Source organism: Dipodomys spectabilis, unplaced genomic scaffold (genome assembly GCF_019054845.1).
Source record: "Dipodomys spectabilis isolate Male_0828 unplaced genomic scaffold, ASM1905484v1 ptg000085l, whole genome shotgun sequence".
NCBI classification, from domain to species: Eukaryota; Metazoa; Chordata; class Mammalia; order Rodentia; family Heteromyidae; genus Dipodomys; species Dipodomys spectabilis.
Genome location: NW_024870762.1, coordinates 6705640 through 6718088, shown reverse-complemented (window position 1 = coordinate 6718088; position 12449 = coordinate 6705640). Strand labels below are relative to the sequence as shown.

The 12449-nt window shown below is 52.8% G+C and overlaps 1 protein-coding gene across 1 annotated transcript in view; it reads right to left on the bottom strand.

Moving 5' to 3' along the window:
* Gabbr1 (gamma-aminobutyric acid type B receptor subunit 1) overlaps window positions 1-12074 on the bottom strand; it is a 31559-nt gene extending 19485 nt beyond the window's left edge. The window contains exons 1-10 of the mRNA XM_042684010.1: window positions 11990-12074; window positions 11083-11286; window positions 10108-10293; window positions 8432-8452; window positions 6858-7018; window positions 3172-3306; window positions 2641-2811; window positions 1474-1575; window positions 1123-1188; window positions 401-592 (exon numbers count right to left, since the gene is read on the bottom strand). Coding sequence (XP_042539944.1) covers window positions 401-592; window positions 1123-1188; window positions 1474-1575; window positions 2641-2811; window positions 3172-3306; window positions 6858-7018; window positions 8432-8452; window positions 10108-10293; window positions 11083-11286; window positions 11990-12074 — 1323 coding nt within the window. The remainder of the gene's footprint in view (window positions 1-400; window positions 593-1122; window positions 1189-1473; window positions 1576-2640; window positions 2812-3171; window positions 3307-6857; window positions 7019-8431; window positions 8453-10107; window positions 10294-11082; window positions 11287-11989) is intronic.
* Between the last annotated feature and the right edge of the window lie 375 nt (window positions 12075-12449).

The window sequence follows — 12449 nt, the reverse complement described above, 5'->3', positions numbered from 1 at the left end:
TCACGTAAGTCACCAAGAAAAAAAAAATGTATTTCTTCCCAGAAGCGGCTCTCCAGTAAAGGTGTGCTTGCGTATACAAGCGTCTATATTATCATTAACGCCTCTTCCTCATTTGACTTCTCAACAACTGCTCCTTGTTTCCATGGTAACAGCCCTTCCACTCATCAGGAGCCTAACTGAACATACCATCCTATCCTTTCCCTCTCTCCTGCCCAAGGAAGTCGCAGCAGAACTAGAATCCACAGGAGACATGACGCAAACTAACACAGAATGAGCATAGACCCCTTCCCCTTCTAGACATCCAAGCTGCACACCCTCTTTCTGCCCTTTTCCTAAGAGATTCCCTCTGTCCCTGCCACTCTCACCCCAGGTGCCATCTTCCAAAAACCCACATTCTCACCATGTTAGAAATGCTTCTGGTGTTAGCAGGGTTCAGCATGACGATCTCAGTGGTGATGTGGCCCTCTACTGCCTCGGTCATCTCATCCACAGTACAGTTGATGGACGGGTCATAAATCTTGAACCAATTGTCAGCATACCACCCTATGAGGAACCAGACATACTTCTTCCCAAAGAGACGCTCCTTGTACACCTGCATTCAGAGGAGGAGGGCTAGGATGCAGTTTGGGGGTTTTATGGTGCTCCCTCACTGGATACTATTTAGCCTCTTAGGTATGAAAGAATAGTAGTATTTTTCTTTAATCTACAGGTCTTAGGGTGGTAAGAAAAGCTCAACAACCCTCCTCCAGAGCCTCAGTGGTTCTGAATGGCCTTTTCAGCCAGTCAGGAAAGAAGGGGACTCAGAAAAAAATGAAAGAAAATGAGAAAGGGGTGTGTGTGTGTGTGTGTGTGTGTGTGTGTGTGTGTGTGTGTGTGTGTGTGTGTGTGTGTGTGTGTGTGTGTGTGTGTGTGTGTGTGTGTGTGTGTGTGTGTGTGTGTGTGTGTGTGTGTGTGTGTGTGTAGACAAGGGACAGAGGCAGAGCCAACAGAGACATCATATTAATCATCAGCTCAAATCATTCACTATCAATTTGAAGGAAGAGACAGTGAGTAGACCCCAGGAGGAAAAACATACACGAAGAGCCCACCCGGTCTCCCTCCCTCTTCAGATTCCAACTCCACCTCACAAAAAACTTTCCGGGCTTCTGTTTCATAGAAAAGTCCCACGATGATTCGAGCATCCTGGCGCTACAGAATGGAGACAAAAACAGAGGTCCTGAGGGATGCCTGGGAGAGTCTGAGGGGCTCTTGCAGCTTTTGCTTTTGCAGCTTTGATTTCCCATCCCAAAGTGCTTACTGCAGAGTAAGGGTCAATAGGCAGTGGATAAATGTCAGCTTCCCCCAAGAGAGGCCATTACCTCACATAACAGGAGTCTGTCTGCACCTGACTCTCCTTGTCCAGCCCACCACAGTCCCCCCTTCCCAGCTAACCCCACTCTAGCAGGCTATGCCCACCATTCAGGACCATCCCACCTTCAGGTTTTTGACAGGCACAGCTGGATCTGAGAAGAAACTCTGGCGGAAAGTTATTTCAATTCCAGCCTCCTTCACTCGTTCCTCTAGATCATCCAGAGTCTTGAGTAGAAATGTAAGAAAAACATAGGGGGTGTGCAATGAAGTATAGCCGAGATGTTAACTAATGGTTGATTACACACTCTGAACAAAGGAACAGCATTCTGGGTGTTGCCTCAACAGCTTCTGTCGCCCAGGTGAGGAAATGTCAAAGAAAAGCTCCTATAGCCTTAAGAGGTGGCTTCCAAGCAAGAAAATGCAATGGTGAAGCCATACAACTCGCAGCTCTATGCCTGGGGAAGCCATCCCACCCTCCCCACTCCAACAACTAGGAGAAAACATAGAGGGACCAGAAAAAGACCGGGCAGGGGCTGGGATAGAGAGGATGATGGCAACCTGAAGAGACAAGTGGGCAGACAACAAAATGATTAGAGCAGACTGAGTCACTGAAAAAAGTAGGGAGGGAGAATTAAAGGGCCACTGAACACAGGAGTGGGTGGAGGACCCAAAGAATAGAATAAAAGGGAGGGAACAGGCTGTTTTCTTCCAATGTATGCCATGAAATTCCTCTTTTCGTCCACAAACCTTGCTGGCCCCCTTTACCCTCTTTCTCCACTGGTATCCCCCACAAACACTATGCACTTCTTGCCCTTTCTGTCTCTGCCTCTGCCTCTGTCTCTGTCTCTATCTGTCTCTCTCTGTCTTTGTCCTCTACTCATCCACTCCACCCCACATTCCCATTCACACCCACTCTCCAGCCTCCTTAATGTCTGTGAAATCCACCTCTTTCCTCAGATCCTATTTTGCATTCCCTTTCTCCTTTTGACTCAACTTCAAATTGAACCTACTTTTCTGAGTCATTTTGGGTCTGTCTGTCTGGGGAACAGCACATCAAAAGGGGGGAGAAAGAGATTATAAAATAAAAAAAGATAGAGAGGATCCCAAAGCTTCAATGCACCCATTCCCCTGGCTATCGAAAGAACATGGGCTTAAAGCCATTTGAAATGTGTTCTCTTTGCATAAAGAATTAAGCCCTTTCCTCCAAGATGAATTCTATGACTCCATCGCTGTCCACAGACAAGACTCTTGGGTGGCTGCTCCTTGTCCCTCCCCCCAGTCCCTCCTCACCGAAGTGAAGACCTCTGTGGTCTGCTGGATGGTGGCGATCTTCTTCCAACCCCACTTTTCAAAGAGTTTCACTCGGGTAGGGTTGTGGAGCGTGGCAGATGGATGTGTTCGGAAGAATGTGGGGAAGCGCTGCCGGTTTGACAGGGCTGGTGAGCTGGAGCCATAGGAAAGCTGAGGGGCAACAGGGTATGTCCACAGGGGAATCCACTCAGGGGAGATCAGAGTGCCTGTAGCCCTTTCCTTGGGTCTGAGGTAAAGGGACTCTCAAAGGCCCCCATGCCCCTCACAATCGGAATCTGTCTCCAGTTCCTTCTCAAGAAGAAACAGGTCAGTGGCAGCACAGCCAGGCCACGGTTGCTAGGAGGCCAACCAGCACTGCTCTGCAGCAGGCTCTGAATCCTAGAAGTGGATCCCTCCTCCCCCACCCCCAACTAGTCCTCCTAAATACAAAGCGGCAAATCCCTCTACTTAGTCCAGCCCGAAAGGAAATGACCCCATCTTCTGACACCCCCCACTACCAGCCCTGCTTACCACAATGAGGTTCCACATCCTGGCAGCCTCAGCCACAAGTGTGGACACAGAGCTGCAGCCCGGCATGAGAATGATCTTGATGGGGTCATTGTAGAGCAGCTCGTACAAGTACTTGGTGGCTTGGCCTGGATCACACTGAGTAAAGAGGGAGGGGATGAGGGCAGGCTCCCCTAGCCATTCTCCCCTTCTCCCCCCTCCCCAGCCCCACAGCCACAACTCCTACGGTCTCATCTTGCTTAGACAACATGGTTTCTTTCCCCTTTATTCACTTTTATCATGACTACTGTATTTTTCTCCTGCCTAACATCCCTTCCTGTTAAATTTCTTCTTTCACTTCTTTCATTAACTCCCTTCTCAGTCTTCCATCTCTATGGGATGCTGCAAATTCATCCTTTGGTATTAGTGCATAGATTTCCTTCCCTTCTTTCATCTCACCCTCAGACATCTCCAAGCCCTTTCCCCTCGGCCATCCTTACTCCTTGATCCATTTTGTGTGTGTGTGTGTGTGTGTGTGTGTGTGTGTGTGTGTGTGTGTGCTCTAAATATCTGTAGAAAGACCGTCTGCAAGAACATGAATAACCTCTCCCATAATGTAAGCTTTTTCAAAACCTAATTATGAAATTCGCTCATTCACCTCTGCAAACGCCCTCTCCCCTACCTTCCTTCTTCGGGGCTAATGGTAAGTAAACAAGACAGTACAGGAACAAGATCAGTAGAAGGTTTACTCAGTACCCCATTCCCTCCTGCTGGGTTCTGACATTTGACAGGTCCATTATTCAAAAAAAAAAAAAAAAAGACTCAAGGATAGAAGAATCTAATACATGGAAAGAATGGGAGAATAAATAGAATGGAACTCTCCAGAAACCAGATGATTTTAGGGGTGCCTGAAAGAGAGGTACAGAGCTGGGAAAACTGAAAGCTAAAGAAAAAAGAAATGTGGGGAGGAGAAGTAGGGGGAGGAAGAGCCAGCCCTGGGTCTCCCACTGCCTGTTCCCCTCCTGCTGAAATATGACATTTCAGAAGCTGCTGGAGCCCCAAAGGAAGTGGAAGAGAAATGGCAGCCAGTGGGGAGCCAGGGCAAAGGGGTCACAGACAAGAGGCCTGGGGAGCTAGGGAGGGTACATTGGAGGGAGGGAGAAATGGAAAGAAAATAAAGAAGGCCCCCTAGAGCCTGCTCATTCCCTGCTGAGACCTGACATTTGGGACGCTGTGGGAAGTTGGGACAGGGGAAGCTGGGAGTCTAAAGAACCTACACTCTCCCTGAACTCTGCCACACACCCCACCCTCACCCCTGGCCAAGGACAGGGCTCAACCACATTCTGAAGATTTCCTCCTCCTGCCTCCCACTTGAGCATCTTTATGCATCTTTGTCATTCTGGGGTCTCATCCTCTTACACTTTTCCAGGATCTATTCCTCCAGATTCTGCCCTCAGTTTCTCCCAAAGCTTACCACACACACACACTTATCCCCTCACACACTTGTTTGAGAAAATGGTTAACAAGGAGGACATACAAAAATCTACAGACACTTAATGGCTCACACCTATAACCAAGGTAGTCAGGAGGCTGAGATCTGAGAATTGTGATTCCAAGCCAACCCTGATCGCCAATCAATCACCAAAGACCAGAAAAGGAGGTGTGGCTCAAGTGGTATAATGCTAGCCTTGATGAGGAAAAGCTAAGGCCCCGGATTCAAGCCCCAAAACTGGCATCAAAAAGAGAAGCTATAGTTCTGTATAAACAAGCACTGGGCCCAAGGTATGCAGTCTGGTTGTTTCCTCATTTCTTCTCTAACTTGAACACCCTTTCCACACCCTGTTCACCACTGTAGATCCTCTCCTCCAGAGTTCAACCCCTCCCCAGTAGGCTTCCTCATCTTCCCTTCTCCTTTTCGGGTGCTAGGATCTGGGTTTTCAGGCAGGAAAAGGGCACATTCCAGTTCCTCTGCCTTACTCCCGCCCCTTTTGCTATCCCTCCGACCTTCTCTTTGGCCCTCCATCTGCTCCCCAGCACCTCTGGGGAATCTCCTGTCATGGTAGATGAGCCTGAGCTCACAGCAAGGTTTCCTCTATTTCCCTGTGATGCCCCATTATAAAGCCTGGCAATCCGCATTCTTTCCCTACCTTCCCAGCCATACAACTTATCTCTCTTGCTCTCCCAAGGCTGGCTGCTCCAACAGATCTGACTGACCTTCTATTTCCCTTCCTGCCTATCCTAATACCTAATTTCTTTTTTTTTCTATACCCTGATTCTCTTCCTAGGGTTAGCTACAGCTCAAGTATTTACTTGGCAGGATTTCTGTTGGTAAAAATGCAGATACTACTTGAAATTCCTTCCTGACTGCGTTTGAATCTGTATCTTTAACAAACTCCTCGGGTGATTCTTATGTACACTGACATTTGAGAACCACAGAGAAAGTAATCATCCAAGAAGATTTGAAGTTCTGTCTCTAAGCTCCCACAGTCCTCCTGTTCTCCCTTCCCCAAGCACCCTACCTGTAACCTCACTATTTCTCCCTAGCACATACCGACATCTATTGATATTCTAAAGAAGAAGTACAAATCATGGGCACAAGTGTGAAATGGGCAAATCCCCTTTTATTCTCTACCACCCAAACCCTCACATTTCTAACTAAGGCTACAAAAGCTGAGAAGATAAAATCAAGACGGTCTCTAAACCTCCTTCCCTGTGAAATATCCTTTCCACTCTCTTAATTATTTCTCTTTCTCCAGGGACAGGGGTGGGGGGAAAAAAATCTTATTATAGACTATCCCCTAATACCCTGAGACCATTTTTTTCTCACCATCCCCCCTCTTTCCCCTCCTCTCTCTATCCCTACACTCCGTCCTCTTCCTAGAGGCCACAAGGTAAAAGATAAAACCCAGAGCCCAAGTCCCAAAAGATGTCCCCCAGTACCCCCCCATCCCTATTTCTCTTCCCTGCATCCTCCTCCTCTCCATTATTATTTATTCTTTCTTCTCCCTGTATTCTGACTCCTCTCCACCCCCAACCCATTGTGGGGCTCCTGGCGTAGAACCCTAATCTAACGCATTCGCCCAGTGCGTCTGCCCACCTCTTGACCATTATTAGTCTTTTTCTATGCCAGACACTCTCCCAGCCCAGGAATCCTCTACAGGGTTGAGGGTGGAGGGGTGAGGAGTCAGGTAGGGCTCACAGCTGACATGCTGTTTGTTTGGGTAAATAAACTAGATCTCTCAAGTCTCTCTAAATTCCCCCTCGTTTTCTCCTATTCCTTCCAGCTCCAACCTACGCCCAGATTTACCTTGTTACCATGGTAAATGTAAACCCCCCTGATCCAGCTCCCCACCTCTGACATTCTCGCCAGCCCCCAATCCAGTCCAGGGTTAGTTTGCTCCCCCATCGGCGAGGACCCCCTCCCCCTCAATCCATCATCACTTTCCTCAAGCCGGGGCACTTGCATGACTCTTTGGTTGCTGAGTAAAAGGGTCCGCCTTGCAGCGTGACTAACCATCTTCTACCCCTAAGACCCTCCGCCCCTGTGATTCTCCCCCAAACTCCGGCACCCCCATCCCATCTCCCGCTAGCCACGCAAGGGAGGGGGCTGCCTCCACACCCCAGAGGACTGGGCGTGAGGCTCGCGCACCCGGCCCCCTGCCCTCTAAGCCCCCCCCTCACTTTCCACCCACTCCCACGTCCGGGGCTACCTTGCTGTCGTGGTGGATGAGCTTGAGCTCATAGTCCGGCAGGATGTCCCTGCGGCTATTCACGTCCTCCAGCGCCATCTCCACCGCGGGCTGGCAGGCCTGGCCCCCCGGCCAGCCCCCGCTCATGGGAAACAGCGCCCCGATGTACACTGCGCGCCGTTCTGAGGAGGGGTGCGGGGGGACCCTCGGGTGAGGCCGCGGGAGATGGGGCGAGTGGGAGGCCCACACCGGAGCCACCCCAGCCGCCATCACCACCAGGAGCGGCAGCGGCCACCCCACCGGGGGAGAGAGGGCCCCGGGACCCATGGCGGGGAGGGGGCGGGGGTAGCGGCTTGGGGAGGGGGAGGAGCTCAGGGGGGACACTTTTCCGGGCGAGGGCTGCTGAGGGGAGGTCGGGGAGGCGCCTCCATCCCCGCTGCCGTGGGGAGGAGGGGGCTAGGGCCCCGGGGAAGCAGGGAAGGTTGGCTTCCTTCGGGCCCCGGGAGGCTCCGGCTCCCGCCAGCCAGCGCCACCTCCACCGCGGACTCTCCTCGCGGACTGACTGACCGACGGAGGGGAGGAGGAGGAGGAGGAGGAGGAGGGAGGGAGGGAGGGAGGGAGGGGAGGGAGCAGTGGGGCTGGGAGGGGGCTCTGACGTCACGGGCGGCGAGGCGGGGGGCGGGGAGGGGAGGGAGCAGGGGGCGGGGAGGGGAGCGCGCCGCGAGCCGGGCACCTCCGGGTGGGAAGGGGAGAGGGGCGCAGCCCGGCGGGGCGAGGGGCGTGGGAAGGGACGCGCAAGGGAGCCCCCCCCACACACACACCTAAGGGCACCAGAGGGGAGGAGCAAAGGGGATGGGGCGTGCCGGGAGGGCGGGAGAGCGGGCGCGGGGAGCGGAGGAGCTGGGGATGGGGAAGGAGAGCGCGACGCGCGCGGAGAGGGGCTGGAAGGAGGGCGTGACGAGACGGGGTGACGACGGAGGGTGGGGTGGGAACGGCTTTTGAGGAGAATGGAGGGTTGGTGGGGATTGAGGGAAGGGAACGTGGGGCTGGGCAGGCAGAAGGCGTGATGGGAGAAAAGAAGGGGTGTCGAGGAGGAACAATCGGGAGCCGAGCACAAAGTGAGCGGCGAGGCCCAGGGTGGGATGGGTGGGGCGGGCTGCTGGAGCCCAGCGGGCGAAATCTGAAAGGGGGACCGGCAGGAAAAAGGCTCCTGGGAGGATGGGAAGGAACCCCACCGGAGTGGGCTAAGGTGGAAGCTCAGCACCCCCCCGCCCCCCACACACACCCCTCCAGCACGCTGCCGCCCCCTGCTGGGGCTTTGCCAGTAAGCAGCAAAGCTGAGCCTGGGAGGAGGTGGAGCCCGAGGAAAGAGAAGCCAAGCGGGGAGGTGGGAGGGACCGCAGCCCGGAGGGAAAACCGTGCAGGAGGAAAAAAGTTGGGGGAGAGAAGGGGACCCTAGCAAACTGGGGTGGGGGGGGGAGGTAGGGGAGGCCCCGACCCATAGCCTAGAGCTAGAAGTCCTGTGGGTGTGGAGGGTGGAGAGTGGCAGGTAAGGGGATCGCAGGTGCAACGCGCGACGGGGTTTCTGATCTCACCTGAGTGTGGCGTTCGATTCACTGGCAGCAGGAAAGACGGGGATCAGAGAATTACCACTGGCGCCCAGCTTCCCAGGCCTGAGCCCCAGCCCCCTCCCACACACCTGTCCATGCCGAAGACTGGGTAGAGCAGAAGCCTGCGTTTCTGAGGGGAAGGTGCCTGGGGATAAGAGCAAGGTGGGGCTAGGGGTCAGGATTTGTCTTGCTTTTTTTTCCCCCATAGAATTTGAGCCAGGAGTGCCAACAGCTGAGGCAAAGGCAGACCCTGGTTTGTGTAAAGCCTGAATATTATTTTTTAATTAAAGCACAACTGAGTTTTGAATAATTGTAGTTATGTTATCTTATGTTTGCAATGTTTACAAAAGATGATTCCCACGTGAACACCGCTTAGAGCTCTCTACCTCTACCTTACAGCTCTCCATAGAAGCACAGGGAGAGGGCTCTGTATTTGAGAAACCCTGAAGCTTAAGTTTGGCATCGCCTTACGGTAAATACACCCAATGTCCAGATTGGAATGGTGAATTCCAAGCTGAATAACTGACGCTCACTGAAAAAATGCCAGGACCAAGAATCTCAAAGGGTCTTCAAGGATAGAGGAAACAAGCATGAGGCCTAAAGGGATGCCTGCAATCTAGGAGAGAAGACTACAGAGGAAAAATGTGGGTATCCAGAAAAAGGAAAGGTTTGCAGGACTAAATGGCAAAAAAAAAAAAAAACCGTTAGACACAAACAGAATGATAGAGGTGGGTTGTCAAGAAGGTATAGAAAAGGAACATGGTCTTCCCATCCACTCCTGAGTTCCCCTACATGTCCTGTTCATTCTGCCCAAAAATTTTAAGTCTTTTTGCTCTGATGTTTCCACTCCCAGATCTCCTCTTATCTATTTTTCTAAGTCTGATAATTATTTAAATTCTAAATATTTACAATATTTCTAGTACGGAGTAAATGATGAGGGATCAATTCTAGAAGCAAGTGTGAGGTACAGAAAAATCCTGTTTAGAGAGCGAGGATGAGTCTAGAAAAAAAATGAAATATTTAAACCTTAAGAAGGAGAAAGAAGGTAAGATTCAGAAAGAAAAATATAAAACATAAGGTCCAAGAATTGGGAGCTGGGGAGAAGATAGAAAAAGAGAGGAAGGGAGTGTTGCTGAGTGCTGGTGGCTCAAACCTTTAACCCTATCTACTTAGAAGGCTGAAAATTGAGAACTGCAGTTCAAAGCCAGCCTGGGTAGGAAAGTCTATGAGACTCTTATGTCTAGGTAACCATCAAAAAACCCGAAGTTGAGCTGTGGCTCAAGTGGTAGAGCACCATCCTTATTGAAAAATCTAAGGGACCATGCCCAGGTTCTGAGTTAAAGCCCCAGCACTGGGGAAGAGGGAGAGGGAGAGGAAGAGAGAGAGAGAGAGAGAGCAGAAGAGAGCCCCAGTGAGAGAGAGGGAGAAATGGAGAGGGAGAGAAAGAAAAGGGGGGAAAGGTAAAGTGGATAAGGAAATTTGGGGAGGAAGTCTGAGACAGGTAGATAAGAGGAAAGATCTGGGCTTGGTTGCATCTTTGCTTTCCTAGGCCCTCCCCCACATTCTTCATAGCACTCAACCTTTCCCAGTCCCCATCCCCCACAGTCCCATCCTCATACAAGCGTCCTCATCAGCTGCATGCAGGCAACTATTCCCCTCACCCTGGCAGTGGGGCTTGGGGGTGCTCCACTGGCCCTGACTACAGATGCTCCGGGAGCTGCCCACCAGATGGAAGTCGGGGTCACACCGGAAATCCACCCGGGCTCCGTCCAGAGCTGGGAGGTCCCCACCCGTCAGGAAAACTTTCCCATTTTCCAGGGTCAAATAAGACTTGGAGCAGATTCGGACTGTGGAAACAGGAAAATAAGAAGAGAGGCGAGTTGGAGAAGGCTCTTACCCCTTGGAGAGCAGGGGGAGAAGGGTCGGGTTTAGGTTTGAGTCTACAAGCATCCTACCCTACAGACAATCAGGTGTTTAAAAAAAAAAAAAAAAGGATGTTCCTATGTACCTTCTACTCCTCCCTTAACCCCTAGCAGCCACACATTCCCAAATGGGAGAGGGGAAAAAAAGCAGCACTTCCATTGTAGGAACCCAAGATGGAGCTATAAGCACACAAAATGGGATCTCTTCCCAGTCCACTACAGTGGGCGGTTCTCTGCCTTTGAAATGTGTAGATGTATATAACTTTGGATGCACAATCAAATTCGCTTTTCTTATCATGGTTGGTTTATATTCATATTAAACTGGCTTTCTGTTTCCTGGGTCTATACGGTGATTGAGTTGGAGACAGAAGTGCTGGAAGAATTGTCTGCCATAAGCTGCCACTCATGATCCTCAAAGAGAAGAATTCCTAAGATGAACAATCAAAGTTACTCCATGCCATGATGAGTGCCCTATGATGGGGGCCTGAGGATGAAGTGAGATGTACAGACCGCTAGCTTTGCTGCCTCCCACCGCACGCTGCAATGTCTGTCTTACTACACGGAGTCGTTCATCAGATGTATTTGTGAATGCAGTTACACTGATTTAAAAGTGCTGACTTAGAAGCTTGTAAAACGCTAAGTTCGATGGAGATTGGGGGGGGAAAAAAAAAGGAATGGTCCTGAAGAGGGGAGGGGCTTTGCGAAGCTACTCACCACAGCGGCTGGGTGTGTCCATGTCTGTCCAGGAACCGTTGGCCAGGCACTTGCGCACCTTGGGCCCCACCACCTCGCGCTCCCCCCGGCACACATACTCAATCTCATAGTCCACGGGCAGGAAGTTGATAGCCTTCACTTGGTCCCGAGTCAGGCCCCGGTACCTGATGCCCCCTTCCCAGGGCGGGTGTATGATCTGGCAACCTGAAGGGTGAGTGGGGGAGGCACACAGAGAGGCATGGTGGGAAACGGGAAAGGGCCCGCAGCCGGAGGCAGGGGACGTGAGCAGGGCGTGGTCAGTGCTCAGGCTGGGAGGGGGGGTGGAATGAGGTGGGAGGGCGGAGGATTTAAAGGATGCGAGTCCTTTAACCCGGGGCCAAAGGACTGAGAGCCAAAGGCTGGGGTTAAAGCGGATGCCAGAGTCCACTCGTAAGGAGGGAAGGGAGCTACGGAGGTAATGCAGAAAAGTAATTGAGAAATCGTGGAAGGTGTAATGTGTGGATGGAGCATGGTTCAAAAGGGGAAAGGAAAGGGTTAAGCGAGGATGTTTAAGGTGAATTAGGAGAAGGGGGGGGGGGGGGGAGAACCTTACAAGACCATCCGAGCATCTAAGTGGGAATCAAAGGAAAGAACTGTAGTAATGTGAGGCTGGGAGAGGGAAGCGGAGCTGACGGAATCATTCGGGGTCACAGAATGGTGGGGTGGTGGAGTAATGTGGGGCGGGGAAAAGGGGGTGCTGGAGAGTAATGTAGGGTGACAGAAAGGAGGTCAGGAGTAGTAAAGTGGCATGGACCAGGAGGGCTGCAGTGTAGGGCTGACCCGAGAGTGAGGCCGACCGGAAAGGAGGAGGTGCAGGGAAAGGGCGAGTGGGGTGGGAGAGAGCCCGAGTCGCCGGAGAAGGGGGCACCTTCGGAGGTGGCGTTGGGGGTCTGCGCCCCGCCCGCGCCCAGGGGGCGGAGGAAGACAGGCGCCAGCAGCAGCAAAAGCAGCATCTGAGCGAGAGAGAGATGGCCGTGAGCACCGGCGCCAGCCGGCCGGCCACACCCGACCCGGACCCCCTCGGTCTGCCCGGCCGGCTCCCACCCGGCTCGGCTGGAGCAGGCGGGGGGCGGGGGGGGGGACCGGAGCGCAGCGCCCCGCGGAGGAGGCGGGGGCGGAGCCCCGCGCGGGGTGGGGGGGAGAGGAGGAGAGAACGCCGGTCCCCACCCTCCTCCTGCCTCCCTCGGCCCCCCACCCTCCCGGGACTCCACCTCTCACCGCCTCCTCTCCCCCGGCCCCCGCGGATCGCGGGAGCCCGGCTTACCCACGCTCCGGGGTTCGGCCGCCTCAGCGCTCCCCGCTTCCATCCCCGCGGTCTCTCCTCTCCC